This window comes from Trichosurus vulpecula, chromosome 8, assembly GCF_011100635.1.
Source record: "Trichosurus vulpecula isolate mTriVul1 chromosome 8, mTriVul1.pri, whole genome shotgun sequence".
NCBI classification, from domain to species: domain Eukaryota; kingdom Metazoa; phylum Chordata; class Mammalia; order Diprotodontia; family Phalangeridae; genus Trichosurus; species Trichosurus vulpecula.
This window is the reverse complement of record NC_050580.1, coordinates 230,360,456-230,381,294: the sequence shown is the minus strand read 5'-3', so window position 1 is coordinate 230,381,294 and position 20,839 is coordinate 230,360,456. Positions and strand designations below refer to the sequence as shown.

General features: G+C 41.7%; 1 protein-coding gene across 1 annotated transcript in view; it reads left to right on the top strand.

Annotated features, from left to right (window-relative positions):
* LTBP2 (latent transforming growth factor beta binding protein 2) overlaps positions 1–20,839 on the top strand; it is a 193,071-nt gene that overhangs the window by 127,254 nt on the left and 44,978 nt on the right. Inside the window, exons 9-10 of the mRNA XM_036735285.1 lie at positions 3,099–3,173; positions 20,317–20,439. Coding sequence (XP_036591180.1) covers positions 3,099–3,173; positions 20,317–20,439 — 198 coding nt within the window. The remainder of the gene's footprint in view (positions 1–3,098; positions 3,174–20,316; positions 20,440–20,839) is intronic.

Sequence of the window (20,839 nt, the reverse complement as noted above, 5' to 3'; positions counted from 1 at the left end):
TTTCGCCATTAGGTCAATTCTGTTTTTGAAGGTGTCATTTTCTTCAGTATTTTTTTGTGCCTCTTTTACCAACTGTTAATTTTCTTTCCAGAATTTTCTTGCATCACTTTCATTTCTTTTCCTCCACCAGTCTTATTTCTTTCTTTAACTCTTCCAGGGTCCAATTAAAATTTTTCTTTGAGGCTTTTTTTTTTTGGTAGCTGTTTTTACATTGTTTTCTTGGTCTTCCCTGCCATCACAGTAGCTTTTTATAGTCCATTTTATTTTTGTTGTTCACTCATTTTTAAGCCTTTTTCTTGACTTTGAATTTTATGTTAAAGTTAGGCCCTGCTCACAGAGGAGTGGGGAGGCAATGTCCCAAGCTTCAGGCTTTTTTGTACTACTATTTTCAGAGTTAGTTCTGGGGATCTGCAAGTTTTTAGTACTTCCAAGATGGTGTGATTCTGGGAAAGGTATGGTCACTACTCTCCTGGTGCTCACTCTGGTCTCTGCAGCTGCATGTGTTAGCACTCTTCTCTGCTTTGATACTGTTATCAGGGTCCTTGCTCTCTTGTGACTAACCACTAGAGCTCCTCTCTGCCCTGGAACTGCAACCCAGAACTGATTATGGTCAATAGAGTTGCCAATCAATACCAGTTGTATCCAGTGCCAGCAAAAGGTCCTCTCTAATCTCTTTCTGTGCAGTTTTCTGGCCTCTTTACCATCTCTGTGCTGAGGGCTCCTGAAGCTGCTGCAGCCTTTGTATGCCACATATGTGTGCTCTGAACAGACCTTTGCCATTCTTCTACCCTGGTGTTATAGACTTCTCCTGTCTATCTCTTCAGCTTTCTTAGGCCAGAAAAATATATCTCATTTCAACTTTTCCTTGGCTCTGCCACTCCAGAATTCTATTTGCATTGTTTTAAAGTTGTTTGGAGGGGAATATTGGGAGAGTTAGCTGAGTTGCTGCCTCTAATCCACCATCTTGGCTCTGCTTCCATAATAGACTCTTAATAAATGTTCATTGAATGAACAAATTGATTATTGACTGAATTAAATATACCAGTAATAATAACATACAATTTCTACCAGCTTCCTAAGATAACATACTATTTCTGTGCACTTCAATTAGGGGAAGGGAGACTTCATCTCAGCTCCTTCTTCCTAAATGTACTGTTCCTGTTATCTCCACATTGTGGATGAGGCTAAAGCTTATGGCTCAGATCACATCATGGTGGGGGCTATGATGCTGGCAGGTCATCTTGGTCTAAGCAAAACTGTCTTCAGCAGTACAGGTTCTTTTGGGATCAGAGGGCTCAGAAGGGGAAGGTTGTATGAGGCAGAAGAGTCCATCATCACACTATTAGACAGGAAAGGGCCAGAGGCAAGAGGACTGTCCAAAATCTAGAAACTATGAATCAGCAACATGAGACACATCCAAAGGACAAAACAGGAACTGGTGGTCTTAAGTTAGGAACAAGTTCAAGGAACTCATTATCTGAGTGTGTCTGAGTTCATAAAAATGTTGTTTATCCCAATCTGATTCACTCAGTGCAGTGAATCTACTGACACCCTTTGGGCAGTAGCATTTCAGTCTAATTCTATCACCTCTTTCTCTCCTACATGAGTTCCAACTGTGGACAGCTCCTGGCCACTGCTGAAATTTCCTAAATAAATCAAACAACAACCATTTATTAAGTACATATTCTGTGCCAGGTACTACATGCTATGCCCTTGGCCTTGGGATTAAAATACAAAAGAGAAACAATCCCTGCTCTTAAGAGACTTACATTCTACTGGGAGTGGGGGAGGGGAATGGAGATACAACACGTTCACAGATAAGTATGTATATTTATACAGTATGTATACAAAATGAATACAAAGTGAATGGAGCTGGGGTGAGACTGATATCTCAGAGGATTAGGAAAGCCTTCTTGAAAGAGATGGTACTTGAGTTGAACCTTGAAAGGAGGTTGGGATTCCAAGGAGTTTGGGGTTCCAGGAGGTGGGGGTGAAGAGGGGATCATTTGAGGCGTGGGGCACAGCCTTTGCAAAGGCACAGAGCTAGAATGTAGAGATCAGGAAGGCGACTAATGTAGAGACAATCTAGGAAGGTCGGCTGAAGCCAGATTGGAAAAGGCTTTAAAAACCAAACAAAGGAGTTTATAGTTTATCCTGGAGGCAATGGGGTAACTGAAGTTCTTTGAGCAGGGATGACATGATCAGACCTGTGATTTGGGAATGTCATCTTGGCAGCTATATGGAGAATGTTGGAGCACTGAGAAACTGGAGGCAGGGAGACCAGTTAGGGGACTATTGAAAGAGTCATAGGGTCATAAGTCCAGAATGGTCCTCAAAGGCAGCTAATCCAAGCTCCACATTTTACAATGGAGGAAACTGAGACCCAGGGAAGTTAAATGACTCTCCCAAGTAATAAATATCACAGCTGGGAATTAGACCTAAGTCTTCTGACCGCTGAGACAATGTTCTTTCCACAGTTCCATGCAGGTGAGAGGTGATGAGGATCTGAATTAAGGTGGTTGGGATGTGCAGAAAGAGAAGGAAATAGAAATTGAAGGAGAATTGACAAGACCTGGCAGTTGATTGGAGATGAGGTAGGGGGAGGTTGAGGGTGAATGAAGAGTTGAAGATGAATGTGTGGTTGCAAACCTGGGTGACTGGAAGGATAGGGATGCTCTCAGTGGACCTAGAGAAGTTAGGAAAAGAGGTAAATTTTGGGCAGGTATTTTTTATGGACCTTTTTGGCAGTCTATGGATCTCTTTTTAGGGATCTGTGCTTTTAAAATAAAATATATGGAATTATGAAGGAAATAAATTATATTGAAAGACAGTTATCAAAATATTTTAAAATCTATGATATTCAGACCCCAGGTTAAGAACTTATAGTTTAGAGGGGTACATAATGAATTCAATTTTTGACATGTTGATTTGGAGATATCTAGCAGGTGGAGATGTCCAGCAGGCAATCAGATATGTGGGACTAAAACTCAGGAGAGAAACAGCATCTTAGAAACAGCTGAGTTTGTATGGCAACACATGTGTAACATGAATTCAATGTTGAATATTCTTGATTAAACCTATTTTTTTTTGCTCCCCAGCTTTCCTAGTGATTGAAAATGGTCAAGTGGAATGTCCCCAAGGGTACAAAAGACTGAATCACACCCACTGTCAAGGTAAGAATGGACTGGAATTCCAGGCTATAAGAAGAAGAGGTGTAAAAAGAGAGTTGAGAGCTGATGGTGTAGACACATTGACCTCATCTCCACATTGATATATCATGATGCACTCTCTAGTGATTAGAAGACTTCAGGTGTTGCTCTCCAAATGACAATTGCTTGGGGTCAGTGTGATATTCTCATGGAAACCTGGTCATGGATTGGGGGGGAAGGAAGAGGAATACAGGGGATACCACTCAGGAATGGAAGAATGAACTTGCCTAAGGCTAAAGGTGGAATATTCAGGGAAAAGGACCACTCAGACAGGGTGTCTGCTGAATAACATTTCCCAAGAATCTGACAAGCATAACCTTGGTCAGCCAGATTTAGTCATTCCCTATCTGTCAATGGACTAGGCTTTCTGGATGTAGATTTTTTTGCTTCCCAATGAAGATAAACAAATAAGTAAGAAGCTTTCTACTCTTATCGCCAAGGAACCAAACATGGTTGCTTAGGTCATTCTTTCCATCATCTCTAGGTTTATAGCTGATGGGACAAATACTGGGTCCTTCCCCTATCCTTTTGGATGGGTTCACTCCTCTTATTAAAAGGCAGTTCTCATTCTCCCTTACTCCCTACCCTGTTAGAGACTCTGAAAATGAGCCTGGTCCAAGAAAATCAGAGCTAAACATCTGGAATGGATGAAGGCTGAAGTGGAAACAAAATAGAGACCTGATCAGATCTAGAAAATAATGCCATTCCAAGAGACTAAAGCAAGAATTTGAGAGACTGGATGAGCTGGTGGGAGGTTCCCTGATGGTTCATGTTTTAATGGCTATGTGTGAAGGGTATATAGTAGAATGTGTGTGTAGGGGAAAGGGGTACAGGGAATTCTATTAGCTGCTTTCCTATAGAAAAATAATTGGCATGACTTCACAGGTAAAATTAATATCATATTGCTTGCCTTCTTAATGGGTGGGGGAGGGAGAGAGAATTTGGAACTCAAAATTTTAACAAAATGAATGTTGGAATTTTTTCAACTGTAATTGGGAAATATTTAATGAATTTTTGAAAATAGATAATCAGGGGGAAGGGAAGAAAAAAAAAGTAGTTGGCAAGAAGGATTTGTAATTTGTAAGGCTAATCATCTCAAAGAAGCCCCAGATGTGGTTGCCAGGAATCAAAATCACAGAATCTCAGTTTTGAAGAGAACCTCAAAACAATCTACACATAGTCATTGTAATGTCTTCATTCAGTAGTCATCCAGCTTATGCTCAATGTCCCCCAATGGTGGTGAACAGTCTAAATTGTTAGGCATTTTCCCTCTCAAGTTTGAATTTATCTCTTTGTAACTTCTATCTGTTATTTCTAGTTTTTCTTTCCCTCTTGGGCCAAACAGCAAATCCACATGACAGTATACTTGGAAGTGGCTATCATGTCCCCTCTTGAGTCTTTTCTTTCCTAGTACCTTCAACTTATTCTCATATGACATGATATCAAGGACTTCTAACATTCAGCTTGCCTTCCTCTGGACACTCTCCAGCCTTTCAGCATCCTTCCTAAAATGCGATATCCAGAAGTAAACATAATATTCTAGATGTGATTGGACTGGGGCAGCAGAGAATTGTTGTTATTCAGTCACTTTTTAGTTGTGTCTGACTCTTCATGACCTCATTTGGGGTTTTCTTGGCAAAGATACTGGAGTGCTTTGCCATTTCCTTCTCCAGCTCATTTTACAGATGAGGAAACTGAGAAAAACAGGGTTAAGTGACTTGCCTAAGGTCACATAGTCAATAAGTGTCTGAGGTTGGATCTGAACTCAGGTCTTTCTGACTCTAGGCCTGGTGCTCTATCCCCCGCATCACCTGGCTACCCTATACAATATTCTAAATGTGATCTGACCAGGGCAGCAGAGTACAGTTGAACTATCATGCTCCTGGTCCTAGATAGTATACCTCTCTCAATATAATCCAAGAAGGTATTATGAATGTGCATATATATACACACATGTATGCACCCACACACTTATACATGTAAAACTTAAGAAGGTAAATGTCAGCTATCAATATATTTCTTTTTTTTTTTTTGGAGGAGGGAAGGCAGGGCAATTGGGGTTAAGTGACTTGCCCAAGGTCACACAACTAGTAAGTGTGTCAAGTGTCTGAGGCCGAATTTGGACTCAGGTCCTCCTGACTCCAGGGTTAGTGCTCTACTCACTGCACCACCCAGCTGCCATATATATTTTTACATACATTGTATCATTGACATGCTATGAGATGTTAAAGAAATGAAACCAAGGAATGGAGAAAGGGTAGCAAAACAGAGACCTCATCCTGAGTTTGACCAGCTCTGTTGCAGACAGCTAAGGCTCTAAGGATTTGACTTGGTTTCCCTAGGCAAGGCAAAGCTAGCTGTGGCAGGGAACTGTATCCAGGGTCCTGTCTTTTCTCGATCGTTAAGAAAAGCCAGTGTCGAGGGAACCAGGGAGGCCAGTTGTAGTGCTGACAAAGTAGACGCACCTCAAGAACGGGCTAGCCTGTCGATCCACTGAGCAGGCACTGCTTTCATAGTTACTAAGCTCCAAGGCAGGCTGGAGACTTTGGCACTGTGGATTCTATCTTTGGCTCTGTCTCTGCCTCCCCACAGGGTTGGCACTCTCACCTTGGCCCTGGTGCCCAGGAGAGAGATTTTTTGGGCACATGTGGGATCTGGATCACTAACCCCTGGGGCTTTGTCTGAGACCCCAGATCTGCCGATGTGAAGGAAAGTAAACAGTCCCCACTTGGTAGTGCCTGGCAAAGGCACCAAGACTGATGGAAACCAGGTCCTTTTCAGCATGGAGCACTGAGACCCCCTCTGCTGGCTGTGGAGCTGGGAAATAGAGTCTGAGAGAGAGAGAGAGAGAGAGAGATGCCAAGAAGCTGCTTTACATTAGAGAGGCTGACTCGAGTTCTTTTCCAGAACCAAGGCAGCAACACCGAGTGTTGACTGGTCCTGATCTCATGAACGTACTCTGAAGTATAGGGTGGATATTTCTGGCTCTTCTCCTGGAGAGATCTTTGCTTTAACTGCCTATGGGGTGGCAGTAGGGGGTATGTGTATGATATTAGCAATAGACTTCCATACAATTTTGAGTCCTGTATATTAGCATCACAGCCATGATTGAAGTCATGATTTGAATGGTGGAGGGCGGGAGGTGGTGTATTTCAAGAGAGGTAGAGCATCCTTGTTTTAAAAAAAAAACTTATGATGAACTAAAGAGCCACCAACAATAAAGACAACCAAATAAAATACCAAGTACACAACAAAATATTACGCAGAACCTTTAGCATGCAACAAAGTAGAATCAAGAAAATGAACAGAAAACAGAAGAAATGAATTAGCTCTGTATATTTTCATTTCCATAAGAGGTTCTCCCAACCTCTGATTTCTTCTTGTTTTTGTAATGTATAGTTGTAGCTAATGTATGCAGATGTGAATCCAGTTCTGCTGATCTCAATTGGCATCATTGAATAGATGTAGAGCTGGAAACAATCTCAGGGACCATCTAGTCCAACACCTTCATTTTTACAGATGAAGAAACTGAAGCCCCGAAAGTCAAGTGACTCGCCCAAGGTCACATAGGAAGAAACAAAGTGTCCAGTGCTCTTTCTACTGTACCATCTATCTCTCCAAAGAAACAAGCAAACAGACTTAAATTACTCTTTGGGTCTTCCATTCTATATTAGTAACTAGATAGATATCTTCATCTTGAACCTCTCCTTTAGCAAACATAATAGCTTTACTCTAGGATTACTTCACTCCCATTATTTTCTCTCTTAATCCCCTTCCCCTTTCCCCCTCTGTTTCTCTCACATTGTCAGTGTAGTGATGAAAGGAAATGTCTTCTCTTTGAAATGAGAGGAGATGGTAGAGGAAAAGCTTCTTGCAAGGACAGGTTTCTGTCAGACAAATCCAAATAGTTCTGTAGAAGTCCAAATATGTGAGTGTTGCAGCGGTCAGTCAATGAACATTTATTAAGCACCTACTAGGTACCAAGTATGGCTAGGTGGTGCAGTGGATAGAGTGCTGGCCTGGAATCAGAAAACTCAATCTTGCTGAGTTCAAATCTGGCCTCAGACACATACAAGCTGTGTGACCTTGGGCAAGTCACTTAATGCTGTTTGCTTCAGTTTCCTCATCTTTAAAATGAACTGGAGAAGAAAATGGTGAACTACTCCAGTATCTTTGCCAAGACAACCCCAAATGGGGTCATGAAGAGTTGAACACAACTGAAAAACAACTGAACAACAATGTGTACCAGACACTATCCTAAGTGCTGGAGATACCACAAAAAAAGAGGCAAAGGTCAGTCCCTGCTCTCAAGGAGCTCACAATCCAAGAAGTGCAAACAACTATGTGTAAATAAGACATGTACAGGACATATTGGGAGTAGTCTTAGAAGAAAGACATTAAGAGTAAGAAGGACTGGAAAAGGCTTTTACAGAAGGTGGGAATTCAGCCGAGACCTGAAGGAAGTTAGGAAGGAAGTGGAGATGAGGGAGAGTTCCAGTCATGGGAGACAGTGAAAATGACTGGAGTAGGGAGATGGATGAAGAATAGTAAGAAAGCCAATGTCACTGGATCACAGAGTATGTGGAGAGGACTAAGATGTAAGGAACCTGCAAAGGTACGAAGAAGCCAGGGTATGAAGGATGGTAATAGAAAAATAAAAATAATAGAAAAAAAGATCATAGGGGCAGGTAAGTAGTACAGTGGATAGAGCACCAGCCTTGAAGTCAGGGGGACCTGAGTTTAAATCCAGCCTCAGATGCTTACCAGTTGTGTGATCCTGGACAAGTCATTTAACCTTGAATGCCTCAAAAAAGGAAAGGAAAACATATAGAGTTGGAAGGCCCTCAGTGGCCATCTAGTCCAACCCACTCATTTTACGGAGATTATTTCCCAGAATGTTGTAAGCTAAAGATTAATGGAAGAAAGAAGGCAGGAGAGAGAGAGAGAGAGAGAGAGAGAGAGAGAGAGAGAGAGAGAGAGAGAGAGAGAGAGACTAGAAGAAGGCACGCCATAAGCCAATGGTTAAGGAAATTCATCCAGGAAGGAGAAGGTGGCAATAACAACAGTGGAGGAATGGGCTATTGGACCCCACCCTCAGACTTTCTGTGCTAAGATAGGATCTGTGGGAATTGTGACAACTTGGATGGGCAGTACAGATGACCAGGAGCAATGGATACAGAAGGGGCAATGCTCCCACAGGAATCAAAAAGCAACGAGGACCAAGATTGAGAGATGATACCAATTCAGTCTTTCCCAAAGATGATCCACCTCCAGCCATATTGCAAATTGTTCTAATCATCATTGGCAATTTGTTTCTGACTACTGGACTTGGATCTGATTCCATTTATATTCTTATCTGTTTGTAATAACTGTTTCTGTTTTCATTGGTTGCTTTGGCTGCTAACTGATGAACTAACTAGAATAACCCAAAAGCAAGAAGAATTCAAATATTTCCAGAGAGTAGATTCCTGGGTGGGGGATCAAGTCATGATGCTATTTTCAGTTAAGTCTCCAAGACTGAACCTAGTCTGTCTTTAGCTGCCACATGGGTTACATTAACAAATGATTTATCTTGATCTAAGAAGTGTGAATTGTTTTAAGCACTTTTGAAGACGCCCAAAGCCTTAGCTGTTTCTGGAATATTTCCTTGAACTGGATATTTCTGCAAATTTTTCAGATTGATAGACTTTCAAATATTTATTGCTTGCTTCAAAACAAATACTGGATTTTATTGGGTAGATAATGAAGAAATTCATGCTTTTTAATTTTGTTTATGCTATATCCCAGGTCTTTTAATTGCTCTTTGTCCTTATTGAGAAGTCCAATACAATAAATGTTCTTTGGTAGACAATTTCTGTATTTCTTCTGACAGCTTGATGTTTTTCCTTAACATTATAATCTTGGAGTTCTGCTGTAATGTGTCTGATAGCACTAACTCTAGGATCCATCTTTGTCAGAGTCTTCTGTATTTTTTCCCCTTTGTATATCACAGCTTGTTTTGGCTAATTCTAGAAAGTTCTAGTGGACATCCCAGAATTTAGCATTTAGAGTTTTTATTTTCTCTACATTTTCTAGGATGTCAGAATTCTTAAGCTTGTTGCACTTTGAGGTCTACAGCTTGATCCTGTATTCTTCCCAATACTTTGGACAATTCAATTATTTTCTAAACTGATATTTGTCCCCATTGATCTGAGTTGACCATTGTAATAAGTATTACCTTTTTCACATTGGTTATTTTCTTTCTGAATTATTTCCTCCCCATATTATTGTTGTTGTTTCAGTCATATCCAACTCTTCATGACTCCATTTGGGGTTTTCTTGGCAAAGATACTAGAGCAGTTTGCCATTTCCATCTCTAGCTCATTTTTACAGATGAGGAAACTAAGGAAACAGGTTTAAGCGACTTGCCCAGGGTCACACAACTAGTAAATGTCTGAAGCCATATTTTAGAATCTTTTAATCCTAACCTCAGTTCCTCTCATAGTTTTTTTTTTTACTTCAACCTCTTCTTTTACTTCAACTAATCAACAAATAATAATTTTGGGGAAAAAGCAAGTTCAGTTTTTAATGTTTTATGTTTACTATGCCCATGGGACATCCAATTGTTTGTGATGTGGAATTCCAGAGACAGACAAGGTTTGGATAAATGAATAGATTTGTGAATCACTTGCATAGAGATGATAAGATGGATCTGCCAAATGATAGCGTATAGAAAGAAAAGAGAAAAGGACCAAGGATAGAGCCTTGGAGTACACCCATAGTTAGTGGATGCAAGGTAGATAATGATACAGCAAAGGAGACTAAAACGGAATGGTCAGACGAGGAGAAGGAGAACTGAGAGAGAGCGCAGGACCAGGAAAAACTAGAGAGAGCAGTATCTTGGAGAAGGTAGTCAACAGTATCAAACACTGCAGAAAGGTCAAAGAGGATGAGGACTGAGAACAAGCCATTATTAGATTGGCCACAAAGAGATCCTTGGTGACTTTGGAGAAAGCCTGATTTCAGAGGGACTTGTGGTTTCCTTACTAGCATTTATCTTGCTTATTTTCTTTGAATGTTCCTTTTGTCCATTTAAGGAGGCTTCTTTGAAATGTCACCCATTGTTTTTTGTTCCATATGTATTGCTCCGTAGTATTTTTAAAAAAAATTTTGCTGGCATTCTTCATTTTGTTCATTTTCTATTTTGGTTGATTTTTAATTTCAGATTTTTCAGATCTATTCCTTTACCCTTGACCAACAATTTGACATTTCTATTGGCTGTTTATTAAGCTGTATGTAAGGAGCTGGCCTTGCTTCAAACATCTTACTCTCTTATTTTCCAGAGCAGTTACACTTGTTGCCTGTGTAACCTTGGCTTAATATCACTGCACCTCAATTTCTTTATCTGTAAAATGAAGGGATTGGACTAGATGGGCTCTGAAGTCCCTTATAGTTCTTGATCTATGATCCAGGTCCACTGTTCCTTTCTACTACATCTTTTCCTTCCCTCCCTCCCTTCTTTCTTTTTTTCTTCCTTCCTTCCTTCTTTCCTTCCTTCCTTCCTTCCTTTCTTTTTTAAGTATTATTGATTCTTTTTTTCATCACTATCACTTCCCATTGACCTCACTTCCCCCAAAAAGATCCACCCCCCATAACAAAAAAGTATAGTTAAGTAAAACAAACCAACACATTGTCCATGTCAGTTAACATATTTTCATTCCACACCTGTAATCTACCACCTCTTCGAGGAGAGTAGAACAATATCTTTCACCATTGGTCTTCTGGAGTCAAGATTGTTCATTGATCAGAATTCTTAAGGCTTCTAACCATTTTCCCCCCTCTACATTATTGTGGCCACCTTTTAAGTTGTTTGTGTTTTAAGAAGATTATTGGCAAGCTGGAGCACATCCAAGGAGGGTGGGACAACCGGCAGAGTGAAGGGGTCTTAAAACTATGCCATATGAGGAACAGTGCAAGGAACTGGTCATGTTTGTTTTCTTTTCTCCCTAAGTATTCCAAACTTAATAATTACTAACAGAAACAAATAGGAATCAAAGATGAACCATAAACACTATTTATCATTAGTTTTTAAATGTGTATATCAATGTTAGTATGACATTGACAAAAATGAACTGTTTGCTTCAGTGTCCCCTTCTGAACTCGTTTTCTTCTACGTATTTTTCCCGATTTTGTTGCTTTTCTTAATTGTTTTCACACAGCTGTAGTCAGTATGTATATTGTTGTTTTAACTCTGCTTTCTTCACTCTGTATCACTTCATATAAGCCTTCAGAAGTAGGAATGTTTAGTTTAGAGAATAGAAGACTAAGGGGAGATGTGATAATTGCTTTTAAATATTTGAAGGTCTGTCTTAGAGGAAAAGGGAGTGGGCTTGTTCTGTATTGACCCCAAGGACAGAACTAGAACCAATGGATAGAAATTACATAGAGTGAGATTTTGGCTCAACATAAAGGACAATCTAACAATTAGAGCTGACAATGGAAGGCTACTGAATGAAGTAATGAGTTCCCTGTTCCTAGAAAGAGGCTAATTGGTAGCCTAATGGATAGAGTGCTAGATCTGGACTCAAGGAAGACCTAAATTCAAATCCTGCCTCAGTCTTTTACTACCTATGTGACCCTGGACAAGTGACTTAGCTTCTCTGTTTCCACATCTGTAAAATGGGGATAATAGTAGCACATACCTCAAAGGGTTGGTATGAGGATGCAGTGTAATAACATGTAAAAAACATGTTGCCAATCTTCAAGCACTATATAAATGCTGGGCATTATTGTATGGGTGGGGCATTGACTTCTAAAGTGCACTCTACTTCTGTAGTCCTAAGACAAACAGGGGAATTGGAAAAAATTCTTTGAGCAACAGTAAACCTTGGAATAATTCGATAGTTTTCCAAGATAAATATATTGAAGGAAAGAACTCAATTGAATGTGTAAGTTCTAGAATAAGAAAGTGAAACACTCGAGGTCAGCTGGAAGGAAGAAGATCAAGATTATGGCAGAAAGAGGGCAGGAGTCAGGAAGACTCATTTCCTGAGTTCTGGCCTCAGATACTTTCTAGCTGTGTGACCCTGGGTAAGTCACTTAACCCTGTTTGCCTCCATTTCCTCATGCATAAAATGAGCTGGAGAAGGAAATGGCAAACCATTCCAGTATCTTTGCCAAAAAAAACCCAAATGGGGTCACAAAGAGTCAGACATGACTGAAATGACTGAACGGCAACGCAACAACATGGCAGAAAGGATTTAGGTAGATAAGTTACAAGCAAGAATTTCCCAACAGGGAGGACTAGACAAATATTAAAAGTGGGTTTGATGGAGGAAGATGGAAAATGTTCTTTGTAAAGTTTCAAGAGCGGAACATTTGGGACTGGTTGTCTTGCTTATAGTAGGTACTAAACAGAGCCATAACTAATTAAGAAAAAAAAAGGACAAAAAAAGGAAAAAAAGGACGTAAGCATTAGTAAGTACTTACAATGCGTCAGGCACATTCTAAATTCTTTACAAATATTATCTCATTCAGTCCTCACAACAATCCTGCTAGATAGGTGCTGTTAGTATGCCCGCTTTACAGTATTAGTATTACATTTTATAGAAGGAAACTGAGGCAGACAAAGGTTAAGTGTCTTTCCCAGGGTTGCATGGCCGGTGTCTGAGGACAAATTTGAACTTGGGTCAGCCTGACTCCACAACCAGTGCTCTGTTCACTATGGTGCCACCGAGCTGCTTCAATTTTTATGCCTTAGGTAAAAGGCACAATACATGTTGGTGGGGAGAGGGCAGAGGCAGACACTTTGGAACACTTTGAGGCTGCCGTGGTGGGAAGAAGCGAGAGGGTCAAATCAGGGAAAAGCTGATCTGAAATGTTGCTGTGTGTGTGTGTGTGTGTGTGTGTGTGTGTGTGTGTATAGGAATACTATCTACGGACTATCTGTTGTTGTTCACTATGTCCTGCTCTTTCTTTGTGACCCCAAATGGTTTTTCTTGGCAAATATGCTGGAGTGGTTTGCCATTTCCTTCTCCAGCTCATTTTACAGATGATAGAATTGAGGCAAACAGGGTGAAGTGGCTTGCCCAGAGTCACACAGCTGGTAAATGTCCGAGGTAGGATTTGAACTCAGGAAGATGAGTCTTCCTGACTCCAGGTCCTGCACTCTATCCATTCCACCATCTAGCCACCCCTATCTGTTAGCTTCCTATTTTGACACATTATCCTTGCTAAGCTCAGTTGTTTCTAGGCTGCTGAAGTACTACGAATCCTAGTAGTGGCCCTTCTAAATTTTGGTAAACCTGGGATAAAGCTCTATTTTGCCCCCAACCCCTTCCCCAGTAGTTATTGCTTCAGTGCTTAATAAATGTTTGTTGAAGGAAAATGAATGTTGTGGGTTATATGTACCTGGATTTAGCAGTATTGATTAATTCTATGGCCTTTAAAGGGGACCTCGAATCAAGGTTGCCAACCGCAGATATAGACAATACTTCTAGTACTAGGCACATACTACTTATACCACTCATTTCTATTCAATAAGCATTTATTAAGCACCAAAGCCATAACAACTGAGGGAGAGGGGAAAGTAGAGCTTTGTCCTATGGTGTCAAAATTCAGAGGATACTGTTAGTCCTTCAAAACCCTAGAAACAGCTGGGCTTATTGCTTGGCAAGGATACCCCAACTTCTGCTGGAGATCTTTCCCAGCTTCTCCCCATTACTAATGCTTTCCCTCTGAGAACATCTCCAATTCACCTTGCATCTATCTTATGTACATGCTTGTTTGCGTATTGTCTCCTTCGTTATAGCATGTGATCTTCTTGAGGACAAGGCCTGTTTTTACCTTTGTATTCTCAGGGCTGAGCCCAGTGCCCAGCACACAGTAGGTGCTTAATAAATGCTTATTGACTGACTACTGGCTGACTGGGATGTATCATTAATAGCTGTGGATGTTCCAGGAGGACTATCACCTTTTGCCGAGCCCTTTTCTGAGGTGATCATCTACCTTTGGTGCCAACTGGCACTCAGCTCTCACCTGTGGCTCCAAGAAGCTGTAGCATACCCCACAAACCATCTGGGCAGATGGCTTAAACCAGGTTGAGGGTGATCAAAGGGCCTCAAACCCATTGGTGACTTAGGGGGATGTCTACTCCAAGCATGTGAAGTCTTCCCCCAAGGCAGAATGGGCAGATGAGAGCAATTTGTTCCAATAGCCATGAAGGCAGCTGCAACAGGTGCTGTGGAGCACTGAGAGCTTGGTCAAACCTTAAGATGCCAAGGTCATCCACTGCATCCCGGGCCATCATCAGTGATCTTGACTTTTGTCTTGCCGCTGGACTCCAATGACTCTGGAAGAAAGTGAGGCTGACAACTTTGTGCAACTCTCCCTCACTTAAATCCAATACATGTATGAGTCAAGACATCCCCCCATGAGATCTCTGATCTTTGAAAATATGGACAAACAACAAGGACAGCACTCTATCCATTAGGCCACCATCTTTTTGATTACCTCTAGTAATAGAGAACTCACTACTTCATTCAGTAGCCTTCCATTGACAGACAGCTCTAATGATTACAAAATTCTTTATATGAAGCCAAAATCTGACTCCTGATAATTTCTTTCCACTGGTCCTACTTCTGCCCTTGTTCACTTGTTTATTTTGCCAAGTCATTAAATAAGGTAGACCTCTTACAATAACTCTTCGTCAGACTAGTCCTTAGGTTGGGAAGTTCTCATCTAGATGACCTCAGGAGTATCCTTCTAGATTTAGAATTTTTCATTTCTTTGGGTCTTGAGAGCAGGTTGGAGATCTGGCAGAGGCCTTGTGGTAACTAACTTATCCTTTCTTTGGGATCCCCAAGCCACAGAGAGGTTTTAGACCACAGGCAGGCAGTGGGAGGAAAGGAAAGGAAATAGAGTACAGTAGAAGATATAGAGGGAAACTCAGAAAGGAGGAAATCAGTCGCTAAATATTTATTAAACACCTACTGTGTGTCAGGAACTGTGCTTAAACACTGGAAAATTTGGAAGTCAAGGAGAAGAGGAAGCTTCATGGCTATAACTGGTAGAGGGAGTTCTCCTTTGACACAAGAGAAGGGTGACACTGGGAATTTCTCAGGAGGAGTCCCCATCAGAGAGGGAGGGGGGGAATGAGAGATAATTAGCGTGAATTCTGAGCCCTGGCAGGGATATAATCCAAGAGGCCCGAAACCCCTCGTGGATGTCACTTGAGACTGGCTATCAGACACAAAAGGCTAGATCCACAAAAAGATATTGTTTGGGGAGTTTGCTCTGGAAAGAAGTTACATACTGAAGAACGTATTCCTCCTTCCCTATCCCAGAGTCAGGGCAGCTAGGTGGCAGAGTGCAGGGTCTGAAGTCAGGAAGACTCCTCTTAATGAGTTCACATCTGGCTTCAGACACTTAGTAGCTGTGTGACTCTGAACAAGTCCCTTAACCCTGTTTGCCTCAGTTTCCTCATCTGTAAAATGACCTGGAGAAGGAAATGGTGAACTGCTCCAAGAATCTTTGCCAAGAAAACCCTAAAAGTGGTCCTGAAGACTTGGACATGACTGAAATCATTGAGCAACCAAAACAAATCCCAAATTCAAGTTACCTGGAAAGCAGACAGGCATTTGTACAGTGACCAACATTTTTACATCTGGGGAAGAAAGAGAAAAGCAGGATCCTCAGTGTCCTGGCCTCCTAGAATCTCGTCTAGTTCGATAAATGATGTCCTTCCAAAGATACCATGGATACCTGGGCTTCCATATGCCTCTTCTTCCCTTTCTTTTCCTTTTCCTTTCCTTCCTTCCTTCCTCTTTTCTTCTAAGGAGATGCTAATTGAGATACAAGTAATGAAACATGCTGCCTGCCCTCATGGAGCTTATAATCTAGTAGAAGAGATAGAGCACAATACATGTGAAGAGACGAATTTCTATACAATAGATATGCAATAACTCTGCACTAAGTAAAATGGAAATTAGAATATAAGAGCGTAAGACATCTACCAAGTGTCATGTGAGGTTGAAGGAAGGATAGCTCATTTTCAGCCACAGGGAACTGGAGGAGCCTTCTGTAGGAGATAGCAGCTGCTCTGGGTACTGAAGGATGGGGAAGATTTCAAAAGGTAAAGGGTGGGCATGAGGAGGAAGGCAAAAGCATAGAGATGTCTTTGCTTTTTCTCAACTTCCCCAGATAATCTAGGCTAATAGGTAACTCTCCCTTGAGGGCAGCCACCCTTCCCACATGGGCTAGTCTTGAAGGGACAACTGTCAATCTCAGCACTCCAGCTACATTCGCATCAGGACTTGTCCCTGACAAGTACTGTGTCTGTGGCACCTCCTGAAGACCCCCACCTTCTTTCAGTGTATCCAGCCAAGCAGCTGGTTTTCCTTAGTGCCCTAGCCAGGTCATCTTTCAGCCCTTGTCCTTGTGGTTGATGCCAAATGCTCTAAAGCACATATTTGGCAAAGAGTCTATGGGCAGGGCCTGAGCAGGTGGCTCTGATTAAGTCTGGCTGGCTGCTATTAACAGCTTATCTGCTTAAAGCATTAGGAAGGTCTCTTTCGGACCGTTGAGGACAGCTCTGTCTTCTTTACATTCCCTCTGCTCCCAGCTCTCTACAGCAAAGACTTCCTGAAAAACCTTTGTCATCATAATCACCATCAATTGGAAGCATGCATTAGACCCCTCTCCACGGGAGATGTGCTAGCTGCTACCAAGAGGCCTCCTTGTCCTCCTGAAGTTTACAGTCTGAGACCCTGCTATGGAAAATCCTGTAAAAGGTTATGGGAGACTTTATAGCCAGGTCCATGCCACCTGTGAGCTCCTCTTCCCATAAGCCATGGAGAGTTTGAAGAGGAGGGGACATAGGAACATGGGGGCAGTAGAGATTCCATCTAAAGTCTGATGGCCAGCTAATTTTCTTCTTCACAGATAATTATGCAAGAAGGTATAGTGTCACATGGCAACAGCAAAGATTTTGGATAGAAGCAGTGACCTAGAGATGCCCATTAAAGGCATCCACATTTAATTTCAAATTCTGCTCTGTAACCCTGGGTCATTCTACTTATATCTCTGTGCCTCAGTGTCATTATCTTAAAATGGGGAAACCAGTACCTGCTTCCTAAGACTGTTGTGAGGATCAAGCAACGAGGGTTAAACATTTTGTAAACTTTTTATAACATTTTAATGTTTTGTAACATTTTATAAATGTTAGCTATTAATATAAATGTTAGCTATTCATCTTAGCTAATAATTATATAACTATTCATTATAGTTAATTACCATTATAAGAACTTTCCAAGCATACAAATTGTATATGTGGATATGTGTATAAAAACTCAAGTCTTTTACATCAGATGGGGTTGCCCCTCACCATTTGAATCTGCTTGGTCTGCTCCTCCACCCTCCCTTTTCTGAAGGTCTTTGGAGAGTCAGCTGGAGGTAATTTGTATAACCCAGCCCATCTGCCCCAGAGGAAGATAGGAGAAGGAAAGAAAAATTGAGAGTGGGAGTGTCCATTAGAACTTCTAGAGTGTGTGGGACATGCTGATATGAGCAGAAGGCATGCTACCATGATTCTGGGAGAGAGGAGGCAAATAGGACTGAATCAGGACAAGGTGACCTAGAGTGGGGTTAAGTCCAGGAAGGAGGCATACCCACAGCCAGTTGCAAAGACTTTGATTAGAGGGTGAGTTTGTGAATTCAAATGGTGAAATACACTGACACAAGACACACAGACACACAGACACACACACACACGCACGCACACACACACTTTCAAAAAGTTGGAGGTGCTCTGTCCTGAAAGTATAAAAAATCTATAGTAAGTAACTATCTGCAACTCTCCTTATCATGGCTTGAGAACTGGTCCCCAGGAGAGAAGATAATGAGCACCATCTATTGGAAGAGAGATGAACTTCATGGAGCGATGAGGAAGGGATAAACAATAGCATCTTGTGAGAGTGCCAAAGTCACTGGGGAAGGCTCTGGATGGCAATGACAATGGAAAAGGCATATTGCTTGAGAACACCAGAGAAAAACTGCAGTGGAAAGGGGAAATACAGGACAGGGGAGGGTATGAGGTGCAGTAGCAGTAAGGAGCAGTGGCCACAGAGATGTCCATTAAAGATAACACAATACATACAAAAGAGTTTTAGGGGCCTCAAAGAGCAACACCAGATATAGAGAAGCAAATTCTGGTCTTCTCCCCTGGCTGGAGTAGCACCAGTACCATAAGTTACAAAGGGTTCTTCATTAACTCAGATGCAAGTCTTTTCTGTGTCCTTTGATGCTGAAATAAAACTGTTCTGTGTTTTGAACCAGGGCAGCTAGGGGGTGCAATGGATAGAGTTGGGCCTTGAGTCAGGAAGATTCATCTTCCAGAGTTCAAATCTGACCTCAGACACATACCCTGAGCAAGTCACTGAACCCTGTTAAGCCTCAGTTACTTATCTGTAAAATGAGCTGGAAGAAGAAATAAATGACAAACCACTCCAGTATCTTTGACAAAAAACAAACAAACAAACAAAAAACCTCCCCAAAAGGAGTCATGAAGAGTTGGACGTGACTGAAAACAACTAAACAACAACAAATGTTTTGAGCCATATGAATTTGAGTACTTGTAAGAGGACCTAGTGACCACTCTTGGGAGAGCCGAAAGACATGTAAATTCTCAGCTTCTCCCAGGGCAGAAATAACAAGCCATCACTTAAGTGTGTCAAGAGAGAGCCTCCAATTCAAGGTCACAGTGATAAGATGCTGAAAAGGGGTTACTTAGAAAGATAAAAGAAAGTTGATTCCCTAGAGATATTTTGACAACAAGGAACAAATCAGAGGTAACTCCAACCAACTGACTGTAAATTAGTAAGTTACAAACCAGGGCTTGATTCATAGTTTTGTTGATTGCCCAGAGCTAAGAAAGCAATTAATAATGCAGATTAAACTTTTAAAAAGTGTCCAGGGTACCTTCCCCCCTCCCCAAGCCAGTTGTTAAACATTTTATCTGCACACCACTGAAGCATATATTTTAGGCACATCCTGCCAGAAAACAGAAGACTTTCTGACTTGGCTTCCTATTCCCAACTCCTTGGTCCCTTCACTGTCTAGAGGAAAGGGAAAAAAAAGAGGGGAGGGGGGCTCTTGCCGCTGTAGGAGCATCTTCAAAGAGAAGCAATTGACTGCAATCTCACAGCGAGTATTTGGAGGACCAGGAAGTTGGCATATTTATCACTGGTGTTGTGCCGAAAGGTGGTGGATGTGATGCCAAAACGGCTATGAAGAGTATCGGAACTAGCACTTGGTAGAAGAGTCCGTGACTGAACTTAATTTTGACTGTCAGTACGGAGTAATGGGAAAAGGTTGGAAGGTATACAGAGACAGCTAGGTGGTACAATGGTTATAGCACTAGGCCTTGGGAAGACCTGAGTTCAAATCCAGCTTAGATGCTTGCTAGTTGTGTGACCCTGGACAAGTCACTTAGCTTCTGCCTCAGTTTCCTCATCTGTAAAAAAGGGATAATAGCACCTACTTTCCTGGGTTGTTGTAAGGATCGAATAATGAGATCATAGTTGTAAAGTGTGCACAGTGCCTGACCTATAATAAGTACTATATAAATGTTGGCTATTATTATTCTTTTGACCAGCAGCTGCCTTGCATCACCTTTCCCTGAATGTTGATCAAAGTGTGTTTGCATGTGTATATGAGTATGTATGGGTGCACTCTTGTATGCTTGTTTCATTGTAGGGAGTTGGCATCTGTAGGTGTTTGTCTAACACAAAGGTTGTGGTGTGGTTGCTAGCACTGTCTTCCCTAATATAATTCAGCGTAGAGTAGGTGATGAAGAGAGATATAAAACCATGCTCTATCTAGTCCAGACTACCTGAAATAGGGACCCGCCTGAGGCTGGCCTTTTCTTCATTTTCCTGGAGTGCCTGGGACAGGCTGAGGGAAGGGCTGTAGCAAAGGGCATCAGGCCACCTAGTGCTAGCTCTTCTGTTGTCCCCTCCTCTGGTGCTTAGCTCTAACATCTTGGTTGTGACCCTCCAGTCCAGCCTCTCCTATCAGTCAGCTGATGTCCATGGATGACTTGTTCCATTTTTATTCTCCCCTCATCTTGCAGATATCAATGAATGCCTTCTGCTGGGACTGTGCAAAGATGCTGAGTGTGTTAACACCCGAGGCAGTTACCTCTGCACCTGCAAGCCAGGCAACATGTTGGACCCATCTCGAAGCCACTGTGTGTGTAAGTGCCCTCAGCTGGAGGAGGTGAGGGCTGTGCTCTTGGAGAGCCCAGGGACTGTCAGCATCCCCTGCCTGAATGCCATGATTTCCCACCCATTTAACTTTATTATTTCCAGGAGCACATATGAACTTGTGGTTTTGTGTCTGTGTAATTGCATTCTCCTGTCTACTTGTGTTTCACTGTGTGAATCTATGTGCACATTGGTCTTCCCACATCTCATACGTGTGGGCATTCACATGCATACATTCACATCTACTCTAGGGGATGTTTGCAGTGACTTGGGGTGGGATAGAATTGCCAGCTGGCATCACGCTATGTTCAAGGTATCAACCAGACAAAAGAGCAATGTCAACTGGCCTGGATGTGACTTCTTTTTCATAAGCAAAGAGCAGCCAAATAA